The sequence below is a fragment of the Neopelma chrysocephalum genome, unplaced genomic scaffold, assembly GCF_003984885.1.
Source record: "Neopelma chrysocephalum unplaced genomic scaffold, ASM398488v2 Primary Assembly neopelma1_43, whole genome shotgun sequence".
Classification (NCBI taxonomy): Eukaryota; Metazoa; Chordata; class Aves; order Passeriformes; family Pipridae; genus Neopelma; species Neopelma chrysocephalum.
The window spans coordinates 14203334-14229679 of NW_020897702.1; the positions used below are offsets into that span (position 1 = coordinate 14203334).

At 40.6% G+C, this 26346-nt stretch overlaps 1 protein-coding gene across 2 annotated transcripts in view; it reads left to right on the top strand.

Annotated features, from left to right (window-relative positions):
* Positions 1-26346, top strand: part of MTMR2 (myotubularin related protein 2) — a 66633-nt gene that overhangs the window by 1793 nt on the left and 38494 nt on the right. The window contains exons 1-2 of one of the 2 annotated variants that reach the window (XM_027677376.1): positions 1858-2169; positions 20804-20909. In XM_027677376.1, the coding sequence (XP_027533177.1) occupies positions 2072-2169; positions 20804-20909 (204 nt within the window). In that variant the 5' untranslated portion in view covers positions 1858-2071. Of the gene's footprint in view, positions 1-1857; positions 2170-20803; positions 20910-26346 lie in introns of those variants that run through there. The other variant, XM_027677377.1, reaches the window with a different exon arrangement.

Here is a 26346-nt window from a genome sequence, read left to right on the forward strand (position 1 = left end):
CTAGAGAGAGCTTAACTCAGAAGAGCCAGTGGCTACAAGGAAGCTCCTGTTCAGCCTCTCAGCAGCATGCCCTGCACAGACGGAACTGTTGGGAAATTGAGATGATAAATCTGTTTCTGTTGAGCATGCACAAGGCTGTGTCCTCCAAGCTGTGAAAAGGCCCAGACTTTAACAGATTTCTTGGGATATAAAAAAGCTTACTCAAAAGCTTTCAGAATTTCAAGTCTCTGCTTGAACATCTAGAACCCATAGAAGAAAGCTGGTCAATTTTTTTTTTATGTAATCCAAACAAAATATATTTTTTTCTAGCCAGGTGTTTGAAATAGATGAATGTTTTTCATCTGTAATTATTAATAAAAAACCCTCATCTTCAGTTCGTGTGTGCTGTGAAACTTTTTAGTTGAAAGATTAGGGCAAATTTTGTTGAAGATTAGGGCAAAATTATAAAAAAGTAAAATCAGGTTCTTATAATGAGAGATACCTGGTGATCTTCAGAATATTTATTATCAGATTCCTGTGGAAATCTAGTGATGCTTATGCACAGATAAATAATTTTATGTGAATTGGACAGTAGATCGATTTTAATCTTTTTTTCATTAAAACTGTATTGCAGTCTGATTTTATGCATCAGAACAATTCCTCTGAAGCTAATGGGACTATTTGTATGCACTGAAATATAGTTATTTTCATGCTGTGTTTGTGATCTAATATCTTGACCAACTTCAAATTGTAACCTATGACTGGGACATATTTTCACCAAGTGATTTTGTTTAAAAAGAAGAAGTTAGCCTTGGGGATGATGTGAGGAACACAGTGGATCATGAGGATGCTGTCATCAGTTTTTATAATCCATTTTATTTAAAAGGAACAAAACCCAAGAAATGAGTAGAAGGTCACTCATACCAGAATCACAGTTACCCAACCATGTGAAACCTTACTGAGTTGTAGTTACTGAATTGTTTTATGCAAGATTTAGAAGACTTGGAAGGGTGCTAGTATGAAATACATACAGCAGTGCATTCCTTAGATTCTCTCAGCTCCAGCTTGGAAGTTAAGTGTTATATTTCTAGAGATACTTAAGATCTGACTCCTCGAGAAGACATGCTTGATAGAGTTTACTTACACTTAAGGTTGCTCACATTTGAATATGTGCCTTGAAGAACATATATAGGTTTATTTGTCTTTTAATAATGCAGTAATGGCATTCAGGGACCCCTGGTGGCCTAGTGGTTAGCATGCGGGACTCACCGCTGCGACCCAGGTTCGAATCCCAGTCCTCCCGGGCGGATGGAGCCCGTTAGCCCTGTGAGGCCATCCATCTATGAGAAGGTCACTCTAAACAAACCTACGTCCTGAGGACCTCACTGCCATTGTCCAAGCGCGCTTGGCCCCGGCAGATGAACCTTAGGATTAAAGAGTGGGCTCAGTTCAGCGCATGCTGTGTCTCACCTAAAAAATCCATTGCGCAGGCTGGAAAGGTAAAAGACCTTTCCCCAAAATCTTCATTCGCGAAGACTGGCCATTATTTATTTAATGGCATTCAACCGTGAAAGTTGCTTTGATATTTTAATAGACCCTAATAATGTGCAATACCTGTGGGCCTTGAGGAAGATATGGGAATAACTAAACAAGTGTTATCTACTTTCTCTCCCATCTGGAAAATGTTTGAAAAACTTACAGTATAGCACAGGGTAAAAAATCCGCAGCTCTATGTGAAAATACAAGTTAGTTTCAGATGAGCAGGTCGCAGCTAATTAACTCAGCTGCCTTCATAGTTGTGCTGAAACAGCCATTCTGCTTTTCAAGTCTCAGCTGTCTCACCCAGTGCTAGGTTTGGGTGGCACAGCATTGGGTTCTGCAGCTCTCTATGGTTTCCAAAGGTCAGTATTTAGGATGGACTTTCTTCTTACATCCTGTTCTCATGGAAGACACATGACCATGAGCCAACTACTTAAAAAGAGCTGTGGTGGTCTTTAACTAGCAGCTTGAAAGAAGTGTTTGTGTGTATCTGCACTTGTCAGTCCAGGAACAACCCGTGAGACAGAAGGAGTGAGGTAAAACGCTGATTCTAATGTTCAATGAGCTATATTACAGGTATGTCCAGAAGAGTAAGCTTTATTCGATGTTATGGGCTGCTTTTATATCTCTAAAATGGCCTGAGGATCCTGGGCAAGTGAGTAATAAACGCATTTCAGTTGTGCTAGTTATTCAGACTTCTTCTGAGACCACTCTTAAGATGAATTTGTGGGTGGATTTTTTGTATTGTTCTTTTTTCCAAATTTGAAGTTGCATATGGACCCTTTGACCTTTGGAATTCAAAGGGACAGCCAACAGAATTCTATCATAATCTTTTCCTTTTGTGAAAGGAAAGTCAGAGCCATGTATGACTTTAGCAGAACATATGACTGTAGGAAAAAAGTGATGTCAAACTTCAGATATTTACTTTTGATTAAAAGTGATTAGGCATTTTGTCCATATAGTCTGTGTGGTTATGTGCTGTAGTTTCTGATTTAACATAGTTCTCTTTATATTCCTCAGAAATGTTATCTGAAAAAGCATATCACAGTCCAATAAGATACCTGAGATGCTTTCTGTTAGATCTGCTGAAGGTAAATTTATATTGCCTGTGCAAAAGTGTGGAGGTGATTGTACTGTAAAGAAACTGCTATAGGAGATGTCAGTGATATTTCAACCTTGGTATAAAATGAGAAAAAGAGGTAAGGCAGTGGGCAGATGTTTACCATCAGCATGACTGTAGCAATGTTTGATGTTACCACTATGTTGGTTGCTTGTTACCACTTCTGTGCTGGTGGTTATCATCCACAAAGGTCTGCAGACATCATGGATCCTATGCATTGCACTTTTACTGAAGCATATGAGAACAATCATGCTCCTTGTCTTTATGTTTTCAGGAATAACTCTGAAAACACAAACTCTGTGTAAATCAGTGCAGTAAGGTCTGTTGAAGCAATAACTCCATGAGGTATAAACTCCCCCTTGTCTCAAATAAGGCCCTGTCAGTACCTGGTCTGATTTAGGGCAATGTTGAAGGAATTCTTTCCCCACGGGTGAGAGTGATGCTGGAAGGAGTGGAGTCTGTGAGCTGTTGGCTAAGGAGGGCTTTTGCTGTAGCACCACATTGCTACCAGATGTATGAGCTTTGCTGATTGAGTTGTTTTGTGATGAGTCATTGAAGTTAGAGTTTGAAAGGGAAGATTTTTGCCAGTTCTGGTGTTTGGTGAAATGCGAGTAGCTGTCGTTTTCCTCGTGGGCTTTGAGAACATTGCTTGCATTTGATTTCTTGTATGTGTGAAGCAGGATTTCTCGAGAGTTGTTACCATTAAAGACAAGTACGTTGCTGGCTGAGTGTTGATAATAAACTGGTTTTTGCATCTAAGAAGCTTAACACTATGCCTAGAACTAATTAGCGACTCCAGATGGGCTCATTGTCATTGATTTTAATATGTAAGTGATAATTTATAACAGTTGCAACTGAAGCCCATTCTGAGATAGGTTTTGGGGTTTTTTTGTGTACTGTAGGTTGTGAAGCTAACTAGTAGTTTTGCCTGCATATAGATTTGCAGAGCAAGAAGAATCTTTTTTGAGTCTCAGGATTTGGGGCAGAAAATAATTAAAATAACATTCAGTAAGAAAGAGTTTAGAGCTTTTAATTTACACAGTGTGCTTATGGAGAGAAACCGTTACCTCTGAAGAATTGGGGAACTGTTTTAAGTAGCAGTCTTTGCAATGCAAGTTTCTGTTCCTTCATTCAGCAGAAACTATTCCTACTTGTCTTGGGGTGCAAGATCTTCAGTCTTAAACATTTTCCTCTGTTAGACATGTGCACGTCTCTTTGTCCCAGCCCTGACTGTTCAATAAAACATTTTTTATTGATGACAAAAATGTTTGGTTTTAAGTATATTTTTCATTTGAGAATATAAAATAAAACTGACACTCACCTGTTCATTGTTGTAATTAATGTTACATTGCTGTTTAAAGGCCGCATGGGAATTTGCGGTGCCATGGTTTTAGCTCCTGTACAGATGGTGATGATTTTTGTGCTGAACAGACAGGGACCAACTATTTAAATGTGCCTAAGCCAGGACTACTCTATTTTTAATAATGCCTGATGAATAATTTTACTAAGCTGTTGGATGTGCAGTCAAGTGCTGAGACTACTTGCTGAGAGATTGGACGAAGAGCGAGAAAGTCTAAGGATGAGATGAAAAACTGCGGTAGAGACATGAGGCAAGATCTGGCAGCTGGTGAGGAGTAAAGTTAGGCTCAGAACATGACTCTCTTGGGTCCCAGCAAGCACTGCCTTTTCTGAAGAGAGATGCTAATGCTATGTTGACTAACAGTCTATTTGCTAGACAGTTCTGAGTTGTACACATAGTTCCTTAACTACAGGCTATTTACAATAGAGACACAGTTACAGAACCTGAATTTTAAGATTGAAAATGACCTGACAATGTCAGATTACACAGCTCCTATCTGTTGCAAGATTGTACTCCTGCTATGACTTCAGTTATAGGTTAACACCTGTCTCAAACATATTTTGTCACCTATTTCAGATGTTTTGTTGTCTCCCTTCCTTTGCTAATTCTTTTATACCTCACATACAAAGGCAATAACTGCATTTGGAAAGGTCATAATACCTCTTGAATGGCTCAGCAAATCAATAGTCCACATCTTCTTTTTCATTAATCTTTTCCTGATGACCTGCTTTACTGTTACTGGTTTCTCAGTGTTGAGGGTATCAGCCAGTGTAAAAAGAGACCTGATCCATACACCAGAGGGCTTATATTGACTCAGGCGTTGGACTCCGTGATCCTTGTGTGTCCCTTCCAACTCAGAATTTTCTATTTTACCAGAAGGCTTAGTCAAGGAAAACAAAAAAACAAGCATTCATTAGAAATGTATCAGAAACAGAGGTCACTTTTATATATAGGTGTTACATACAAGTGTATTTGTAATACAGCACATGAAAAAGTCTTTTTATTTGTCCATGGGAAGCCCATTCCACCCTGAGGAAGAGGGTGACAGGAAGGGAATGAAGTGCTTGGTTTGTAGAGGTGTCTGGGATAACCCAGGGAAGGGAGAGAACGGGAGAGACAGTCACAGTAGTTACCCCATCTTCATTTTTAACTGAAAAAACATCTGGCTCTTTTATTGCCCTAGTAACTGGAAGCTAATTGAGGAAAAAAATCTGTGAAAGACAACAACAAAAAAATCAGTGGAACTTTTCAAGTATTTGCTTTTCCCTTTCCTACCATCTGTAGTTACTTTTGCCAGAGAATGTTCTCACTCAGTAATTTTCCAGTGATTTCAAGGTAGCTCTTTTCTTTGTTTCTCTCTTGATGCTCTGTTCCATGGATTCTTTTCCATTGCTTTCTAAATCCTGTTATATTTGATGAGGAGAAAAGTGTTAGCAGTTTTTGAGTACATAATCCCTTCAAGGTGATGTTCTAGTAATTTAGTTAGCTCTGTACAAATGCTTCCACTTTACGGATCTGGCCTTTGTAGTTTTTTGGCCATTGCTTCAGAATCGTTAATGCTAGATCACCCAATGATTCAGATTTGATCTGGGTCAGGTGTGGGTGTGTGATCGTATTTCTGCTAACTATTTAGAAAAACACGAGCTTATGGATTTTTTTTCCTTTGTTCTGGGAAGACTGGCAACACCTGTTTAGAATAAAACAACGTGTTTATCTGGATTTATTTACTGTGATGTAGGGACTACATGCCCATACAAAGTGTTATACTCAAAACCTTGTTTAAGGGCAAAAAGGCAGCATGTCTTTATATAGCAAAGAATTTATTCTTAGTGTAACTGAATTTTTGGAAGTTTAACCATTATTAGTCCAGGTGCAATTATTACAGGAAAAAAAAGAATTATGATGCTGTTAAAATGTCATACATTCAGTTCTTGGTTTCTGCCTCTCTTCTTGGTGTGATGTTCATCCCTCTCTTACTCCTCTCAGTTCCAAGGTTGCTGATTTTATTCTGGCAGTGGTGGGTGTTACAGCAAGTTGTCAACATCTGGAGTCCTTTGCTAGCAGAAGTATGAGGTTCATCTTGATGATTTTTTTTTTCTTTACTATAGGATCCACCTGGGATCATTTTAGTATGTTTGGTAAAACAACTACACCTGTCTCTTTCTTCATTGCTTTGCAGTTCCACATTACATCTGATTTTTTTTTTTGCAATATATAGTTGCTTTTATGGGTATTAGATACTATTTCTTTGTTCTGTTTGTTACCCCTAAACCCAGTTTTGTCCAGCTCCAGGTCTGCATTTCTTTGGCTGATTGTTGGTGAGTCGTTTATAGCCATGGTCTCCAGTGCCAATCTTGAGCCCAATTTCTCCTCTTATTCCTGTACTCCTCTATGCCACATCCCGTGTCTCTACTTCTCCAGACCTCTGCTGTGATACCAGGCTGTTGTATTTCTCTATACAAAGTTACTACATTACTGGTGAGTGTTTTAATCTGTGTAGAATAGCTGCTTGCAACCGTTGTCTGTGCAAAACTATGGTTGTACCTCACACAAACAAAAATAAAACAAAGTAGATACACGCACCTGGCCAGTTACAGAAATCGCAGTCACACCTAAACCAGTTAAAACAAAGCTGCAGGCAGGCCAAGAAAAGTTCAGGCAAAGCAAGAGTGGCCTGAGGCCTTGAAAATTCACTACAAAGTTTGTGGCCTATGAAGAGCAATGGCAGTACTGAATGACAGGGCTAAAAGTTAACTATTTTTTTCTGTACAAAGAGTAACTGATGGAGTGAGTATACATCTGATCATTGCTTGGTGTTTTGTGATCAAAGTGTTTGGTGGGTTTTTTACCCCAGTACAAAATGCACTGAGCTGAACCACAGCCTCATTCCTACATTTTGCCTTTAGTGAAAATAAAGCATTTGTGCTATTTTTATTGCTGTGTTAATAAATCCTATTGTTGATTTCAGTTGATACCACTGATGAATGGTCTTATCGAAGAGTAAGGTTGCACAGATCAGTAGGATTACCCTCATTAATGGGTTCAGCTAAATCTGCCCATGAAAGAACTGAAGGCTGTCAACAACTTGGTTACAATTCAAAGACTGAAGGGCCTTGTCTGGTTGCTGTGGAGAGCAGATGCTGAAGGCAGGGACAGGTCACAGAGAACAGGTCATGAAATGGGAGCCACTGTGGAGGAGGGCCTCCAAGCTCTGTCCACAGGCCCGTCATGTGAGAGAATAGAATCACAGGATCACAGAATATTCTGAGTTGTAAGGGACCCACATGGACCATTGAGTCCAGCTCTTAAGTGAATGGCCCATACAGGTATTGAACCAACAAGCTTGACAATATTAGCACCATGCTGTAACCAACTGAACTAATCTCAAGAGTGTGAGGCCTGTAGTACCAGAGATGAACTGCTGAAGGATGACTGTCAAAATCAATCATCACAGTAGAGATTGGTTAAATCAGTAGATGGGATACCTTTCGTAAATCAAAACTGGTCAGCAATCTCATTTGTAAATAGGACCTCTCTGAAAAGAAATGAAAATTATGAGATATTCTGCTCATGTTTTACCCAAGTTGACTTTTGGAGTAGACTGTTCTTGAAAATTCAGGCTATGTCTTCCAGTCTAAGAATGGACATCCCACTCCCACACTAAAAATGAACCCCATACCTTGTAAGAGAGTACTTCTCAAGTCTTTTTCCTCAAAGGTGAAGCAACATGCTAATAGAGTGGTCATTAAACACTGGGGTGTGAGAAGAAGGATGTGTTGGGACTGTTTGTGGATGTGCTCAGGACTTGTGCCAGCAGAGTAGTCTTGAGCCTTCACTTATTACCACCTGCTGGAGTATAGCTTGTGCTGATCACTGCTGCCTCCAGCACCACGGAGAGACATAGTTTGTCTTTTTTTTTGCTAAAACATACTGTGATTCTAGATTCCACTTTCTGCTTCCACCTTGCATAAAGAAAAATACAGGCATCCTCCATGAGATTTTTCTCATCTCATTGGACTGATACAGAGTTCTCGTAGTCTCTGGCTGGTTTTTATAGACACTGGTGAAGAGTGAGTCATCTCAGTTTCTCCACAGTGACTCTAAGTATAGCCTACAGTGAATAATTCAGGTGTGACCACCTCCACAGAGCTCCCTCCCCATCATTGTGGTAAGGGCAAAAAGTGCATCGAATTTGGGTTGTTCTCCACTCCAAAAAAGGAAGGAGCTATTTCTTAATTCACAGCTTTCCTCTTTTTTATGTTGGCTAAATCTGTTCACAACAGAGAAGAGAGCAGAGATTTGTAGTTTGGTTTCCTAAGCCCCATTTCTTCATGTATGTGGGCGTATCTGTTTAGTTTGTCCACTAATAGTTTTTGTAACATGTGGGCAATTTTAACCATGTTTGACAGAGGAGTGGAAATAGTAACTTAGAACAAGTTTTGCATTTAAACAAAGACAGAAATGGGAAGGGAGGGCACAGCAGTTCTTCCTTTACAGAATAAGTTGTTTCTTTTTCAACACAGGGGAATACCTAGATAGGAAGGATTACATGTATATGTGCAGATTGTTTTGGACAAGGCTTCTGTCAAGTTAGACAAATACATTTTATTCTCTCATTTTTGTATTTGCTTATTTTCCTGTGCTGAAAAAGGTGTCTGCAAAAGGCTATGTTCAGTTGAAAGCACAAAGCAAATACAAACTACTTTGCTGCAAGACATTCATCTTCAGAAAACCAGGGTAGGATCTGGTTCAGATTGCCACATCTCCTTGTGAAGTGGATTATCTAAAACCTCCTTACCCTTGACAAAGTCAATACACTCCACAAGTAATTCAGTAGAACAAAAGTAAGTGTCCACTCTGAGCTGAGTTGTCATCTAGACTCCACTGCCTGGGTTTCCATTGGGTAAGTGAAAGCATAGACACCTGTGATATCTACCAACCAGAGCCAAACCGTTCTGACCTTTTTGATCCTACTCCTTTTTGAGTTACTTTGCTTTTCACATACGTTGATTCCTGCTTAAGGAAGCAGAAGTGGCAGGAGGATGTGGCTGTGGGTGATCTTATATTAGCCCTCATTTCGGATGAATGAGAACCGATGTACAGAAAATCCTCAGATGGCCTGCAAACTTTGTGTGCCTCATTTCATTGTAAGGTGGAAGAATTTGAAAGACTTTTGTTTTCATCATGTACCCTACAAATGGCCAGTGGGGTGCACGAGTGTGCAGAACCCTTTGCCAAATCTGGGCCACATGTCAAGAAATGAATGGCTGCTGAACACTTTATAAACTGGGCTTTTTAATTGGCAGTAAATGGGACTGAGCTTGTGAAGTGGCCTGGCACCAGTTATGAGTGTCGAACCTGGAAGCTTTAACTAATGGACCATAATCTTCAACGATGCTGGGCTCTCTGAGAGTTGTGGCAAGATACAGAATTACAGAATTGTTAGGGTTGGAAGGGACCTCTGGAGATCTAGTCCAACTCCCTGCCAAGGCAGGGTCACCTAGAGCAGGTGACACAGGAACACATCCATGTGGGTTTTGAATGTCTCCAGAGAGGGAGACTCCAAGACCTCCCTGGGCAGCATGTTCCACCCTCGGTGTAAAGAAGTGGTGGTGCTGTGCCACCCTCAGTGTAAAGAAGTACTTCCTTGTGTTGAGGTGAAACTTCTTGTCGTTTAGTTTATGGCCACTGCTCCCTGTCCTATCACTGGGCACCACTGAAAAGTGTGTGGCACCACCCTCTTGGCGCCCGCCTTTTGGATATTAATAAGATCCCCTCTCAGTCTTCTCACACAGGTGTTCAGTGTTTCTGAAAATGTCCTGTATTGTCTTTTGTTGAATATCTGGAAATATAGCCCCCAAGTTAATGAATACTTGTCTGACTTTAGCCTTAAGATTTTGCTAGGGAACAATTTCATGCAGGGGCTGGGTTGTCAGCGGAATAAAGTTGTTCTCAGTCTTTTTTTTGCGCTGATTGTGGCAGAGCACATGGCTGCGTATTGTCTGTGAAAGCTTATTGAGGTGTTACACCACATCAGTTTTGCTAGGTGATATAAGACTCTCCAGATTGGCTATATTTATATATCCTTTCCTCCTTCTTTTGATTTTTCCCAGGATGGAATAAGTAATGTCATTGATCAGTAAATCACTAGTATTTTTAATTCCTGTGGGTGTTTGTTTTATTGGGGCAAGGGGGTTGCGTGGTATGTGTTTCAAAGAAAATCGGAACATTTAACATGTGTTTCATTCTAACTAAGGTGTTTTTTAAATAGGGGCATAGGAAGGAATCTAAAGAAAAACTGAGACAGCACATGAACTGTGAGAAATACATGTATATTTTGTTAATCTATATGCAACTGGTTCTTAGTATGAAACTAAAAATTAAAGCATTGCTAGAATACAAATAGTAAAAGAAAAGTTATGTCTGTCTTTTTATTCAGTTCTCCTTTCTGTCCTAAGGTGAGTAGTTATTAATATAATTTTTGTTTCTATTTCTTTCCTTGATCAAGCTAATAGCTTTTTCCTAAAAGTAAAAATAAATTTATAAGCAAACAAAATATTTGATATCCTGTGTTTGGTTCTATTTTTTCTGCTTCTCCTTGCTCTCAGGTTCTGGACTAGTTTTTGCAGCTTATTATGGGAATATCTGAATTTGCATCAAAATCCTGATAGATTTTTACTTGTATGTCTTTCTCTGGCTTGATATATTTTAAAGGAAGGTTGTGGAAATTTGTATAGTAAATATAAATATTAATTAACTGCAGGAGTGATTTTGAATTGTATGTAGGATTTCCATCATGGCTTTTGTCTTCATTCAAAGTGCTTGTGGAGTCAGTTAGATGTTGCCATCCCTCTTTCTCCTGTGGGGTGCAATGCTAAATCCAAGGTTACTCTGATGTAGGAGATAGCAGCACCACCCAGGTCTCTTAGTTCTCTGCCACAGAACATCCTGAGTCCTGGAGTCAACACCTTCTGCAGGCAGGGCTAAGGGCCTTGGGTGTTCTCGTAGCACCAGGAAACACTAGAAGTTGGATTCTTGAGTTGCCTTTTTGCCAGAGCAGTCATGCAGCATGGAGATTCCCTTGGCTGTGGCCTGCTGAGACTGCTGCCTGGAGTGTTTGGGGGAGAAGGCTGCAGGTCAGGACATATGCTGATTCATTGTTGCTCAAGAGATCACTTGTCAGACATTCTGTCAGTCAGTGATCTCCCTGATGGCTTTCTGTCTGTCCCTGTGCAGCAGTGCCTCAACCATCTGCAGTGTGAGGTGCTGGAACAACTCTGCCTTAGCCGTGTTTTTTTGACATAGAAATACTGTTTTCTTTGGGGGTGGGGGCAAGATCTTCTTCGCTTCTAGTTCAGTCCTGCCCTCTGTAGCATCTTTGAAAACAAAGGCTCTAACTCCTTCTGAACAACACCAAAGATCCCCAAAAGTATAGCAATAAGAAAGTAGGAAGACGCAGAGAAGAGCAGGTGGGAGCACTGTTATAGCAGGCAACCCTGTTTGTGTTGACAGTAAGCAGGGTTGTGTTTTGAACTTCACCTTGTAGTTGTAATTTATTTTCAGTTCTAAGGGTCTGTATGAGTGATTGGAAACCCCTGAGCTTTGGAGTACAGACCCAGATGTGTGCACCACCTCTAGGAAGTCTGTCAAACCTTCCTCCCAAGGCCTGGGGCAGAGCCAGACCAACGGGGCTGCCTTTCTGTTGAGTCTCACCTGTGGCAGGTGGGTTGCCTGCCTTGCCGACTGCTCAAACTCCTAATGCTGCAAGCAAATGTGCTTGTCCTAGTGGTGGATTTTGCAATCCAAACATTTCCATTAGGAACAGGAATCAGATCAAAGTATTGGATTACCAGTCTGCTTTCAGAAGATAGTAATTTATTTTGGACTCTGTGGATATGGGCTGAAATTGAATTGGTGAAACAGAGGCAAAATGTCAATTCCCTGCAGAGGTCTGAGGACTTCTTGAATTTTTTTTCTTATGTTCTCTTGTACCTGAGTATCATCCATATACCAACTGGGAGCTTGTTAGAAACCTAACTTCCCTTTTGTTTCTCTTGTGAATATAGATAATTTTGTAGTTATCTTCCATGTGCTGATCAGACAATATTGTTTGAGACCTCTCATAGCTTCTGTTCTTCCTGTTTTTTACCTTCTGGATTGTCGACTCATGAAAGCATGATACTGTGGGCTGCTTGCTGTTATTAATTACATGCTGCATATTGGTTTGTCTTTGGGCGTTGGTCTTCTATTCTTGGAATCTTGCAGATATTTTAAACAATCAGCCTATTGTTTAGCAAGTGCATGCACTGTAGGCCTTTTGTGAATTTGAGTTAAAAAAATAATAAAAGAATGACTAATGGAGCACGAACGGTGCTTGTGACACTGTAGTCCATTGTGTAACTACTGAGAGCAGAATTTGCATTCCTAGAAAAGCTTGTTCACGGTCAAAATATAGGACATTCTCTTTATGGCTCATGGGAAAACATGTACTATATATTCAGCTCTGGATGCTATTTGGAAGGATCAACTTTTAAAAAATGTCATTTTCCTCCCTTGGAACAGTGAAGTCAGACTGAGACCCGGCTTTGCTTGGCAACAGATGTGAATCTTTTTCATTCAGGCAAGTGGCATGGGGGGGGCTATTTTAGGTCTATCACATACATGCACCATGATTTGTTTGTTGAAATGGCTTCTTTTTAAGATGATATTGAACTCTGACATTGCCGGCCCTTTTGAATAGTAAGGGTACATTGTTATGTAATATAACTGTCTGCCTCCTCTGAATACCAGAGGCAGCCTGGCAGTTGGTGCTTTTCTTTCCTTCAAAAGCATATTTGTTTATGGCTTTTAGTTTTTCCCCTCTGATTGTTGCAGGTCAAGCAGAGCTTAAAGTGGGATCTTCAAATGTTTTGAAAAATCATGAGTTCCATGTACCTGAAACGTAGCAACTGTCTTTCTTGCATGTGCATAAAAAGAGGATGCTGGGTGTTCAGAGGGGTAATGCTGCATCTCATGTATGCTATAGGTAGTTTCCTGTGGCACTTGCTGTCTAGGTAGAATTAGTCTGTTTTGATTTTGCAATTTGCTGTGAAGAATTAAGGTGGAGTCACTGCTCGCTGGAGATAATACTCCTTCGTCTGTCTATGAAATCTCTTCGGGAAAGGTGTGTCCCTGCTATTATGGGCACACATGGTACTGATCACTGTGGGAGTCCTGTCCTGGGAGAGAGAGTGCTGAAATGTTAAAACTTAATTTACAGCAGCAGAGCCTGTTCTAGCTCCTTGGCAGAGCGGAAGCATCACAGAGTGCCCAGCTCCTGCTTCAAGGCCCTGGTTCCATTAGATGCCAGCTGAGCTTTGAGGTGCTTGCCTGAAGAAACGTGTATGAGGGACTTCTGAGGACCCTTCGGTGTCTATATGTATACACAGATCAGGACTATGGGGACCACTTAGCCTTAGCAGAGATCCACAGAGAGCTGCTGTAAATGGGAGAGTCTGATGTGGGCAACAACTGGATGTCCCACGCCAGTTCAGCCAGGACTAGCTAGGACAGAGTCATATTCATGGGGAACAAGTACCAGTTTGTCTCCCTCTGCTCTGGTGTGACCCAAGAGGTTTTTCAGTATTACTTTTTTCTTCTCTGAAAGAAACAGGTGTGTTGAAAGTGTTGAGGAAGGGAGTGTGGTCAGCTTGAGTTTGGGAAGTGAGCGGGCAGTGCTCAATATCTTTGCAGCACTATACTTCTAAGAGAAGTGCCAAAGTGCTGCAAGTGCTTCTATTCATGGCTCTGCTGTAAATTCGAACCAATTGGACCCTGCTCTCTTAGCATTTGAAGCTTCCAAATTAAATTGTATTTGCCATTAGTCATCATTAATTTGCAGTTTTCACTTTGATTAAGTTTTAGGAATACACATAATGAGAAACTTCTTAAAAAACAGGAAGAGAGGAAATGGAAATTTGCCCTCTACAGTGTTTTTCTCATTTATGACCTCTGTGTCTGAAACTGTATCGCTCAGTGGTGCATTTTTTCACTTGTTTTCCATGTCAGTTCAGTGACTATTGAAACAAAATATTCTGTTTGGTACAGAAGAAATGGTGTGAGCAGCTCATGCTAATTAGCATCTGAGTAATAGGCACACCTTTGCAAGCAATGAAGCAGCTACTTTTACTGACGGGGAAAGAATATTCATAAAGAAGGTGCTGGAAAGGTGACTTTATCATCACTGACAATGTTTTGGTTGTGTTATTTATAGGAGTGAGCTGGGTTAGTATTTTAAGACACTGGTACAAAAAATAGGTGTCCTTAAGCCTTGTGCATATACTGTAAATAAAAATGGCATATTTTTCAGAAGTGTGTTTCCCTTCTGTTCCATCAATTTTTCATAGAATTATGGTTGTTAAATTCATATGCACATTCCTGCTCATTGATTTAGGAGGGGAACTTCAGGAATCAGAACCTGATCTTTTTTTTTTTCCCCTTCTTGTGGTCTGTTTTGGTTTTGTTTTATTTTGTTTGAGGTTTTTGTTTGGTTGGTTGTTTTAGACAGTATCCTATTTTGAAGCAGGACAAAAGTCTCTATATTACTTTTCAAAGTCTGAACAAGTGTCAGAGAACCATAGAATGGTTTTGGTTGGAAGGGACCTTACAGATCACCCAGTTTTAATCCTCCTGCCATGGGCAGGGACACCTTCCACTAGACCAGGTTGCCCAGGGCCTGATCCAGTGTGGCCTTGAACACTTCTAGAATGAGGCATCCACAGCTTCTCTGAGGCAACCTGTGCTGATGTCTCACCCCCTTCATCATACCCAATCCCTTTCTGCATAGGATTTACTTGTCTTTGTGAAGGTGTATATAATGTATGTTCTTGCTGATCAGAAGTATTGTAGAAGGAATATATGTATTTTTGATGTTTTTGCTGAACTTAAAGAGGCACACTTCTAAGAGCTTGCTCAGAAATAACCATTCTCAGCAATTACAGGCTGAAATGGTTTAGCCAGCTAACACCTCATTAATTTCATTACTTTTGTCTAAGGTTTTTCCAGAAGTCATTGTGATTTTCTTCTTTAGTAATACGACTTAAGAGAAGACATTATATAGCATGGTCATCCTTAGGCCTGATATTCACAGAAAGCTCTTCATAGAGATCTACTAGGGTTTTTTTTTGTCTCTGGAGGGTGGAAACAGCAAAGTGAAGTGTCCTGGGTTTGAAGTACAAAGAATGTTGTATTAAATTCCCTTCAACAAGGGTAAGGATACAGGTAGGAGAGCTCAGTCCTGCATAAATAGTGCATTTGTCTGCATCGGGTTAAAGCTTCAGGGCTTTACAGTTTGATTCTGGCACTTTCTTTGCATCTTTGTGGTTATCTTTTACCTGTCCTGGGTTCACTGTCCTCAATGAGGTCAAATTGCCCTCTTCAGAAGCTGTACTTGTGCTTTCTACTTTGAGGGGAAACTGTTGCTTCCCTACACTAGAAAAGAAATAATTTCATAGTCAAACTCTTACTGTAACAGTTGCCAAAAAAAAATGGCAACTAGAAGTTTTATTTCTTTTCCTAGGCTTTCTTATATGTCACATTTTTTACATTGCAGGGATCTGAGGGTAGAGATTGCCTTGTATCATTATGGCAAATGCCATTTAATGATACTCTTTGAAGAGGCTTAAGACCTTGTCACTGGTTTCACCCAAAATATTTTCCCTGCACGTTCATAGTTTAACAGATAGAGTTTGCCTGTCTCAGACATTTCTGTTTGCAGCTTCCTTACACCTTTGTTGACAGCTTCAGCTCAGCACACTGGCATACCTTCAATTCTGCTACTGATGCTGTAATACCTTTCAATTGCCTAAACAGGAATCACCGGAGGGCATCTGTCTGAGTCTAAATTATGTTTAAAAACCATCTGGCATGTTGTGGGATAGTCCTAATAATAACAATGAACACTTTATCGGGAGTTTAGTCACCATGCTTGGTTTCCAGTATAATTCTCTTATTAGTTGCATATATATATTTCATATAGCCAAGGGGTTAATGCTGCGTGCAGATACTGTATAGGACTGTTGTGCCAACAGCTCACATTTGGACTCATTTATCATTCAAAATCTAGCTATAAAGAAACACATTTAAATAATAAAAATAATTACCAAGATGAAAGACATAGATCAGTGTTAATTGCGTCCTAGACCTGTTTCCTGCTTCTGCATGGGAGCGGAATGAGGAAAGGAGTAAATGGGAATGGCAGTCACAGGAGTAAGGTGCTTTCCCTTAAGGTGCTTTTGACCTGTTGAAGGGGTCTCTTTTCATACTTAGCACAGACATCCATCAGCAAGGACAATGCAGAGCTGCCTGGGCCTGAAGCGTAGAAAGAAAAATGCTCCAGAAGGTCGTTGGTCTTCCCTGGTTCCTCACAGGAACTCGCTTATTTTCCTGTAGGAAGAGCTCAGAGTATTTTGTGAACCTGAGAATATATTGTTTCCTAGAACCTTAATGAGATTCAGAGATAATACTGTACTTTTGCATGTTTAAGTAGTATTGAACTAGACCTTCAGCTAGCAGTGACTGGCACAGCACTAGTGATTTTGAACCCTTGCTGAAATCTGTCCAAACCTAGCTGTGTTCTCAGATGTTTGTCAGGTGCACCCCAACCCAGCAGTTACATGTGACCATGGTGCCTTGGCTGTCCCTCAGGTTTAGTCTGTGTTGCCTTACTGGTGACACACAGCTATTAGGGGTTTGTCACTGTGAGCACAGAGCATCCTCAGTGGGGTCCTCAGCATGTTAGACTGGTGCCAGATGTACCCATCATGTTGCCAAAAGTATCGTAAGAGACAGCTTTAACTTTACATTGGCAAAGGCTGGGATAATGTGCAGAAGCCATGGCAGAAACACAAGTAAATGATTTGCCTGAGATGATGCAGAAGGGCTAGTGGCAAAACGTGGAGGAAGCTCTGGTCTCGTCTGAGTTTGTGTATTGGCCCCAGGATGTTCTCCTGCTCTCCTCCACCCAAAGGCATATGAAATTGCGTGGTTTGAGGATCTTTGCTTTTGCGTTGGCAGCAGAGAAGAGCTCAAGATTGACTAAACCACCGAAACTAATAAACTTCTCATGTGCATGGAGGGGCATTAGATTAATTAGTTTGCTGAGCAGCGGAGCTGGAGCTGTGCAACTGTCTGACAATGATAAGAGGAGGGAGCTGGAAACCAGCACCCTTTTGGTCGTCTGCTCCTTCTTTCCATCTCAACTCCCTATAAATGACAGATGAGAAGAACAGAGGTAGTGAGCCAAACATATGCAACCTATGCTCCCACAGCTGACACTGAAGGGAAGTTTCACTGGTGGTTTCTGTGGGAGCAGAGGGACATTGGTGCGGGGAGCTTTTGAAAATCCACTTCTAAAACGCAAATACTTTCCTTCTTTAACACTCAAACAAACACAAAACACTCACAGCTCAGACACGCTGTGGATTTTGGTTCTCCCTCCCCTTTTTTTTTCTTTTTGTTTCCCTTGCATAAAGCAATTTGCCCCTTAGTTTGCCACAGAGAACTTAATTAACAATTTCATAAAAATCTTTGGTCTTCAATGCTTAGATAAATGCTGCTTATGTATTAAGTAGACACTGCGAATGTACCCGGGCAGACAAGTTGTGTCAGCACAAAAACTGGTGAAATTTTGATCCTTTTGTTAGCACTCTCCCTGGGAGCTGTTCAGAGCAGGGTAGACAGACAGCTCTTGGGAGCTGTTTGGGTGTAGCTTGTCCTACCTTGGGGGCAGAGAGACTAGCACACTCCACTAAACCTTTTCAGCCTTTCTAGCTCCCTTTTCTATCATTAAAGGATGTGAATTTTTTGATGCAAAAAATACTTGGTTGAGTAAGCTGGAGTTGAGTAAGCTGTCTGGCAAGATGCACAGGACCATGTCAGCTGCTGGTATGCCCTGGTTTAGATACTTAACACCTGTGCTAAAGGATTTGTAAACTCAGCAGAGTTGCTTAAATTTAAAATGCATTTAAATACACAAAAGTCTGGGACCTGAAAGGAGAGGGAGCTAGAATGCATGGCTTCTGGAGGCTTACTCTCAGACTCTGGCTCCCCCGGCTGGAGCCGGTGTGGGAGAAGGCACGGTGGGGACCCAGGGACAGGAGTCTAAGTTGTCACCCAGCAATAAAGGCTTCTACAGTATCTGCTTGCTCTTCATTGATAACTAAGTACCTCTAAGTACCTTATAAGTACCATCTCCTTATAGGTTGCTGTACAGTAAACAGGTGCTGCTCTGGAGAATGATTAAATTGTGTGATTCCTTTTTTTTTTACATGCTTATAAAAAATTAAATTAATTAAGCAGTTGCAAACGTGAGGGTGAACACTTGGAAGATGAAAACTGGCCATGCAGAAGCCAGGCTGAAAGAAGTTGCAAGGGAACACATCAGGGGTCTGAGCTCATTTAAGTAATGTAAAATGTGGTTTAGAGCTAAGCCTAATTTAGCATGCCTGCAGGCTGCTGTGCACTAAGTGCTCTCAGCCTTCCTCATCATCTCCAGATCCGGATTCCTTCCCTCTCTGTGTGCTGCATCTGATGATTTATATAGCCATGTAATGAATCCAATCATCCCTGTTACCCACCAGAAGACTCTCTCCATGTTTATTAATAGTTTACTGCCCCATCAGATCAGCAGATTGAGCTGTGCATCCCATGATGCCCGTCCAGCAGAATGGAAGTGGCAGCAGTGTGCAGTCTGGGTTGAGAGGAGGAGGAAGAGAGGGGAACATGAGCAGCCCATTCAGCAGCAGCGTACACTTTATATCAACTTTATTGTAATGCGAAACTGAACACAAATTCAGTGCATATATGAGGCCTTGTCATTCATGAGAATGGAAGGTTTCACAGATTTTAGTGTGAGATTATTTTCTGCCTGGAACAGAAGCTGTGGGACTGCAGTGGCATGAGCAATGTTGTTTGCACGAGTGCCACTGGCCACCCAAAATTACGTGAGTTTACCTGGCAACACTGCAGGAGTTTAGCACATTGAAAAGCTGGGTGAATAGCTGTTGAACCTTGTACAACAAGTGTATTCGGTAGAATTGTGCTATTTGACCAGCAAACCAGTGTCCTTTATTTTAAATAATTTTTTACTGTTCCTAGAAGTTCCGTTTTGAAGTTTCTACTTCATAGGATGAAAGGGTTGCCAACACTTTAATCCTTGGAGAGAGAAGACTGCCTCCCAGCAAGAGCCCAGTTTTGCTGTAATCCTTCATGTTTTTAACACTGTGCAATACTTTGCCAAACTCCAGAGAAGAGAAATAAAAGTGGAACATTCTGGCCTTTTGGTGGCTGTTAATCAGCAGCAAAACAATTTTCAGACAATTAACAAATCTCCAGGCCCTTTGGAAGCTCAGATTATAGCTATTTCTAGGTTGTCACATCTAATTAATACAAGTAGTAACAGTAATACTCCTGTTGGTGTTCTGCTTTGGCCATGGCTCGGCTTGCAAGTCTGAGACCTGATCCTTAAGAGTGTCTTTAAAGCCAGGTAAAACCTTTTTGGGTTTGGTAAGGGTGTGGGAATTAACTAGCACAGGTAGCATTTATTGCTGTACAGTGGCTTCAGGGAGTGACGTTGTACTACAGAGGATCTTTCTTTACAGTCATCTGGGGTCTTAAAAGCCTTAGTATCAAATCCTAATTTTAAGCAATTAAGGTTCTAGGAGAGGTTGCAGCATAAAAATGCTATAAAATATAGCTTACTTTAATTGCATATATTAGGAAAACTGTATTTAAAAAAAATTGCTGTTTTGCTTTGTTATTTAGGAAATCACACTTTGTATCACCAGAGAAGTATGCTGGGAGAGTCCTTTTAATTCTCCTAAGGGTTATATGTATACTTGAAGGAGAAAAGTTGTGTGTGATGAAAAGAGTTTTTGTTCTGAATTTCTTCCACTGCTGTAAAGCTGTGGTTGGAGCTGTGCTGGCATGCATTCAGGAGTCTGTCTGTTTTCGTCCCCTTGCAGCACACTAATATCTCCCATCTGAAAGCCTGAAATGGAAGCCCTTAGTTTCTGTGATTTGGGATTTGATCAAGTGTTAAGGAAACTTTTCTGTCTGACCATCCAGGAGCCACTCTGGCATTTGCACTACCTGAGCTGAGCCCGAAGCCCCTCTGCAGTGGGTGGGTCTAGGGAGCCGATAGGTGCCCTGCTTGACTCCCTACACACCCACACTCACACAGTCGGACAAGGCTTCTGGGTTTCCCACAGCAGAGCCTCAGTCATCTCAATCCTTAAAATAGCACCTCGACCTGAGTGCCTTTGAGGATGGACCCAAACAAAGGAAACCCTGGGCTTTTATACCCTAACAGTCTAAGTGCACAAAAGTCTGGGGTCCTGGGCTCCTGCCGCGTCTCTGAGTGTCTGGTCACCTGGCTGGGCCACAGGTCCCGGTACCCTTCGTTGTGCAAAGAGTCGGCAGTTCACAGCCTCTTGCCTGGGGCTCCCTCCACCCAGAGCTCAATCTGAAGCTGGCACTGCAGCTGCACACCCAGCTACCTGCTCTGAATGTATTCCTCAGCACTAACCTGTGGTTAACATTGGCTCAGTCTGAGCTGAGATTTGGTAATGAATTGTCTACTCTTTGGTAATCCCTGGTAACAGCGAGTAAAACAGATTCTCTGAAAGCACTGCTGAGGGCTGAATAACTGAGATTGGAAAGGGTGGAAATAGCAAAAAATGCCCAAGATGACTGTGAGTGGCTGAACTTGTGAGCTTTTGAGCCTTCTTCAGCGGAGTTTTGATACAATCTGGTGTTTCTCTTTATAGCGCTTCCACTTCGCACTCGGACCATTCTACTCACACCAAATCTGTTTCTGCTATATCGTCCGACTCGATCTCCACCTCAGCAGACAACTTCTCTCCAGATTTAAGGGTATGTATGTTTTGTCTTAAAAAAAAGAAAAAAAAATGTTGTAACCTCCTTCAGAGGATGTCTTGCTTCTGTGAGTTGGATATGGTAAAATAATGTCAGCTTTCAATAATGCCAAAATTTATGTAGCCAAATCATGAAAGGACCTGAAGTCAAACAGGTGACATTGAAGTTTTATTTCTACCATATTATCTCCTTTATAAAGTTATTTAATCTTCAAAGAGCTGACTCTGCAACCCTCACTTGGAGATGAATTTTCAAAGGAACTCCCATTTTCTTTTAGGTACTTTAAGTAAGTGAAATCCTCAACCTGTCAGTTGTATATAGTTTTTTTCCTGTTGTGTGTATAAGTAAGAGATGTCCTCTCTTGAGAACTCCTGCTTGTTTGTAAACACTGAGTCCTTGGAGTATCTTCTTTCAGACAAAGATTGCTATCTCCAAGCTGATAAAAATAATCTTTTGTCACAATGAATTGCTCTGACATTAAAAAGGTCCAAACAGGGCTCTTTTAAGTCTGTGATTAGAGTAGTTAATTATAAATTCAAAGTTCTAGTTCAGTGTCACAAGAGTTTTGAAAGCTATCTTTATGTTCCTTTTATGAAACCAAGGGGTTTGATGATATATCTTTGCTTTGAAAAAAACATCCCTGAGTATAAAACTGTTGATACTGGTACATTCTAATAATGATCCGACCATTTCTCGGCTGTGGTTGAGAATCTTTGTAAAATTTAAACACAGTAAAATTGCATAAAAATATCTGAATACAAAGCTAATTCCTTTGACAACCATGATGATTTTTTTCCTGTGTGTGTTGTCTCAGTCATCCATAATTAATAACAGAAAGTTCATAAATTACAAGAATATGAATGTTTCTTTCTAAAGGCAGCTTATTAGCCAATTTTAAACTAGGATTTTAAACAATAATTTATGTGCAGTCTGTGATAGTTTACACCTTTTACCTATGGATACAAAAAGTAATCTTTCAAACCCTGAGATTAGCTCAGCTGGTTACAGCATTGTGCTTATAATGTCAAGGTTGTGGGTTTGGTCCCCGTATGGGCCATTCACTTAAGAGTTGGACTTGATGATCCTTGTGGGTCCCTTCCAACTCAGACTACTCTGTGATCTGTGAGCATGCCTGGGTATGGAAGTTTGTTATATGTCTAAAATTTTTCCCGCTGTGAAGTTGGGGTGTTAGTTACTCCAACATACAGAAAACATAATTTTTAGACTGAGGCTAAGTGATTAATTGATACGAATAAGATTCAAATACTGCTACAACTCTTAATTGTATAATGTATTATATATATTATATAATATTATAAAAAATTAAACTCATTTTAATTTCTTGATTTTTACTGAAATTTGCAAATTTGGTTTTCCTTTTCTAGTTTTGATGCACAACTGATCTCCCTTTTCACAGTTTTTGTGACACTTGAGGACTACCTTTAGAAGTAGAAAACTAAGCAATATTTCCTTTTTAGAATCAAGGTTGCCTTTCCCTCCTGGTAGTTAAGATGGCTCAACATGTTTTCCTTCTAACTATGATTGCCACTTGTGACTCTTTTCCCCCCTTTTGTCACTTTATCTGTGTGTACTGTAATCTGTCTGGGCAGGGATCCCAGCTCTCCTGAGCTTGTCTGATTCCCCATCCAACAGAGCCTCTGTACCCATTAGAAATCCAAAACAATGTCCACAGAGGAATGTTCACTTAGCTGCATGATAGATTCTTCAAGGAGAAGATGCCTATGTATTGCTTACTGGAGGCCATTAGAAGCCCATAATTCCATACTGTGCCACAGTTCCCGTAATTTGCAGAGTGGTTTCTTCACAGCCTGCCCTCCTCTTTTTATTTCTAAGCAAACTGAAGTTCTGCAAATGCTGCTCTCTTTCATTTAGAATAGTGTTTCAGAAGAGATGGTAAAGCAGAGAATTACTTATTTAGAATAAAGGCACTGCAGGCCAAGTGTGAGCACCTGCTTCTGCTGGCAAAATTCTTATTGTTCTTCACCTGCATCAATTCCGTGTGCCCTGAATTCGACACAAGCTTCCTGTGCTTCACCTAAAAACTTATTCTTGCAGAGGTGGTGTGAGTGGCTGTGATGCAGTTGTGTGTAGGTGTAAAGCTGGTTCTTGCCTTTACACTCAAGTGGCTATTTGTCAGTGATAGACCTAGAGAAGATGAATTCCCACACTCCTGCTTGTATTAGGGTATAGGGAGAAAGGGGCAGTTTCCACTACTACATGTTGACCTTACCTCTCCTAGAGGAATTTATGCATTCATCATTGCGCTCTTCATTCCTGAGAGTGTCTCATGCTGGAGAACAAGCCTGGGAGGTGAGATGAAGATCAATTCTCTACCTATGGACAGCCTCTTGTGTTGGTATTGCCAGTGCAACTGCAGACTCACAAGTCTGTCCTCAAATCCGTCACTGTCGGTGCTAATATGTTACTGTTTGCCTCCTGGGCTTCCTCTTGGAGCCTATTGCCACCTCTGATATGGAACAGTTCATATGAGTGGTGGTCAGCTGACACTGATTTCTTTCAGGTCTTGAGTCGAGGACGATGGATGTCCTTTCCCTGAGCTTATCATTCTTTGTCCGACTTTCTGCGAATTAACATCTCTGTCGTGTGACAGGTCTGCAAGTTTTTAAAGTCAGTTCTGTGAGAGATTTTTCAAGGTCCTCGTTGTTCTTACTATTTTCTTTGTTCTTTATGAGATGTGGCCTTGCCTTTGATATTACGGATGAGGTCATACCAATAACTGATACAGTGGCTCGAGCTTGTTCTCTGTTACAGCTCTCTCCTTGCACACCTGAATGTCTGGTGTAGGTTTGATTGTCACAAGACAGCACGAACTCCCAACTCTTGACAGGTACTGAGATTTGAGCTAAGCACCTCATTACTGTGGGACAAAAAGAAGTCCCACATTGTTCCTGGAAGAATGTAAGAGAATAAGCCCTGAAGAGGGAACTAATGCATTTTGTGGTAACTCTGTGGTATGGCAGGCAAGTGCCTGGGCTACACATTGTTCTCACAGGAAGGTGTTGCATCAGTTAGCTTTAAGAGGCTGAAAATAAGCTTTTCAAGATTTTGACGCGTATCTGCCAGTTATGGGATTATGCTCTCGATGTATATTAAATTTTTTCCTGCTAGAATGAATTGCTACATGGATCCATCATCACTCCTACCTCTACTTGGTCTCTGCCTCTGCGTGTGCATTGGCTCAAATTTAGGAATTAAATTTCTGTGATGATGGAAAAACACTTTGTCATGGCTACAATTAGCACTCTCTTTTTCTGTAGGGAATTTTTAGAAGAATAGTAGGTGTCCGTTGGGAGGAGAGAACCAGGGGATGGACCCACCTAATTTCTTGCAGTCTGTGCCTACAGTTTTCTTTTGGAGTGCAATTAACACTCTGTGTGTGTGCATGCATATGTGTAATGAGGTAAATGAGGCAACCACGGGGGATTCCTACTGAATACATGAGCAGTATTTTTCCTAAATTTTTCTCCAAAGTATTTAATAATAACCTTTATGAAGGTTTTTGGGGTTTTTTTTTGTTTGTTTGTTTGATTGGTTTTTTTAATGTATATTGAGCATTTCAGTATCTGGAACTAAGATTAAATTGCCTTTCCACTAGAAAATTTATAGAATTTTCACTTCATAAACTAACTTTAGGTAACTTTTGGCTCCTTCAGCTAGTTTCATAGGAAAAAAAAAAGAAGGGAAAAAAATCCCCAACCCCCAACAGAAAAACAACAAAGCATTATTAGGTTCTCCCTCCACCCCTTTCCTGATCTCAAATCTGAAGCTCTTTAGAATTGATTTAGGGAATATACTTTTTGAGGGAATTTTTAGCAAATACACTGCCATATGTTTTAACATAAGTTATAGATCAGGCAAGAACAGAATTGAAGTAGTTGGAAGTGAAAATGGAGTTGGAAATTCATAGATACTTTGTAATTTGGGCTGAGATGTTAAAAACACCTTAAAGCCAATATTGCCAAAGGGATTGAGGTGTATAAACAGCTATTACAGATCTGGGAACTTGATGGTTAATAAAATACAGTGAGTTTCTTGCTCCTAAGTCCTATAAGGTAGTATTTTCTCCTGTGCATATGGGGAGATGTGTCCATGCATTTTATAGTACTTAAGTCTTCTTACTGATGTTCTAACTTCTATCCATAGGGATTTTCATTTTGAATTAGTTGTTGCTTTATAGGATAATGCCTGAAGTTTACTATGTTCAAGTCTTTGGCGTAGCCCTCATGAAGGTGTTGGATCCTCCTCATTTGCAGTTGAGAAGCAGTGGATGTGGCCAGCAGAGCCTGCTGCCACTTCCCTTATGAACAGTACCTTTGCCTGATAATTTGTTAAGGCCTATTGTGTTTGCTTTTGGATTGTATACAGCAAAAGCTTAAACCGGAGGACAGAAACTCGTATGGGGTTTTTTAATATTGCTTTTTGCATCTAGTCCATTCTCTGGACAGGGGAAATCAGTACAGCAGACCTGTATGTCACCTGCTTAGTTTGTAGCCTTCAGAAAAAGTGATTCAAATATTTGTTCTTAGCTGTGCTGTTTGGGACCACTAAAACATTCTCCCCTTTGAGGGCAACATTAAGATCCACAATTCCTTATGTTCCTCTGAAGTTCAGAAAAAATGCTGTACAAGCACAAGACCCATCCTTCATGACTGTTTGCTCCCTCTATAGTAATTTTCTTCTTTAACGTATGAACAATCGGTGGATTTGCAGTGGGTTTATATGAGACATGCAGGAGCATTATTGTAGCATTCCCAGGACTTGAAGGTTAGAAATGGGAAGAAACAGACTGGCTGGTGTAACCTTAATTTATCTGTTGTGTGTATGGTCACACAACATGCCCATATGGTTTATTTTGTAAGATACATAACTGATGTGTGACAAAAGGTATATGAAGGAGTATTTTCCTTCTAAGATAGTAAATGGATGCCATTGTCATCTCCTTAGGTTTCATGGATGAAATCTCTTTGGGCAAGAATGCATTCAAGCTAGCCAACCACAATTCCTTTGTACTCAATGGAAGGAAATAGGTCATTTATGATCTGATTTGTTTATGATCTGATTTGTTTCAACTTTAAGGAATTGCCCATGCTAGGTGAGAACATCATGGAGCTGAGCTAGAGAAGTCCTTGGTGCAGATGTTGGGGACATTATTAGAGGGGCAGCAAGTGATTTCTCAGCTTTAGCTGTGCTCCAGTAAAGGTGCAGTTTTGTCTGTTTTGAAAACTTACTGTGTTTCTCTTCTGTTTATGGAGAGAGTTCAGGGTAATGTCTCTCACATTCTCTGACTTCTAAAATTAAGGTAAATCCTGTCCCTCAGGTGATGTTGGGCAGGATTAACTGAAATGCCAGTCACTGACCTTGCCACCTTTGTGTTACTTTGTTCTAGTTTTAG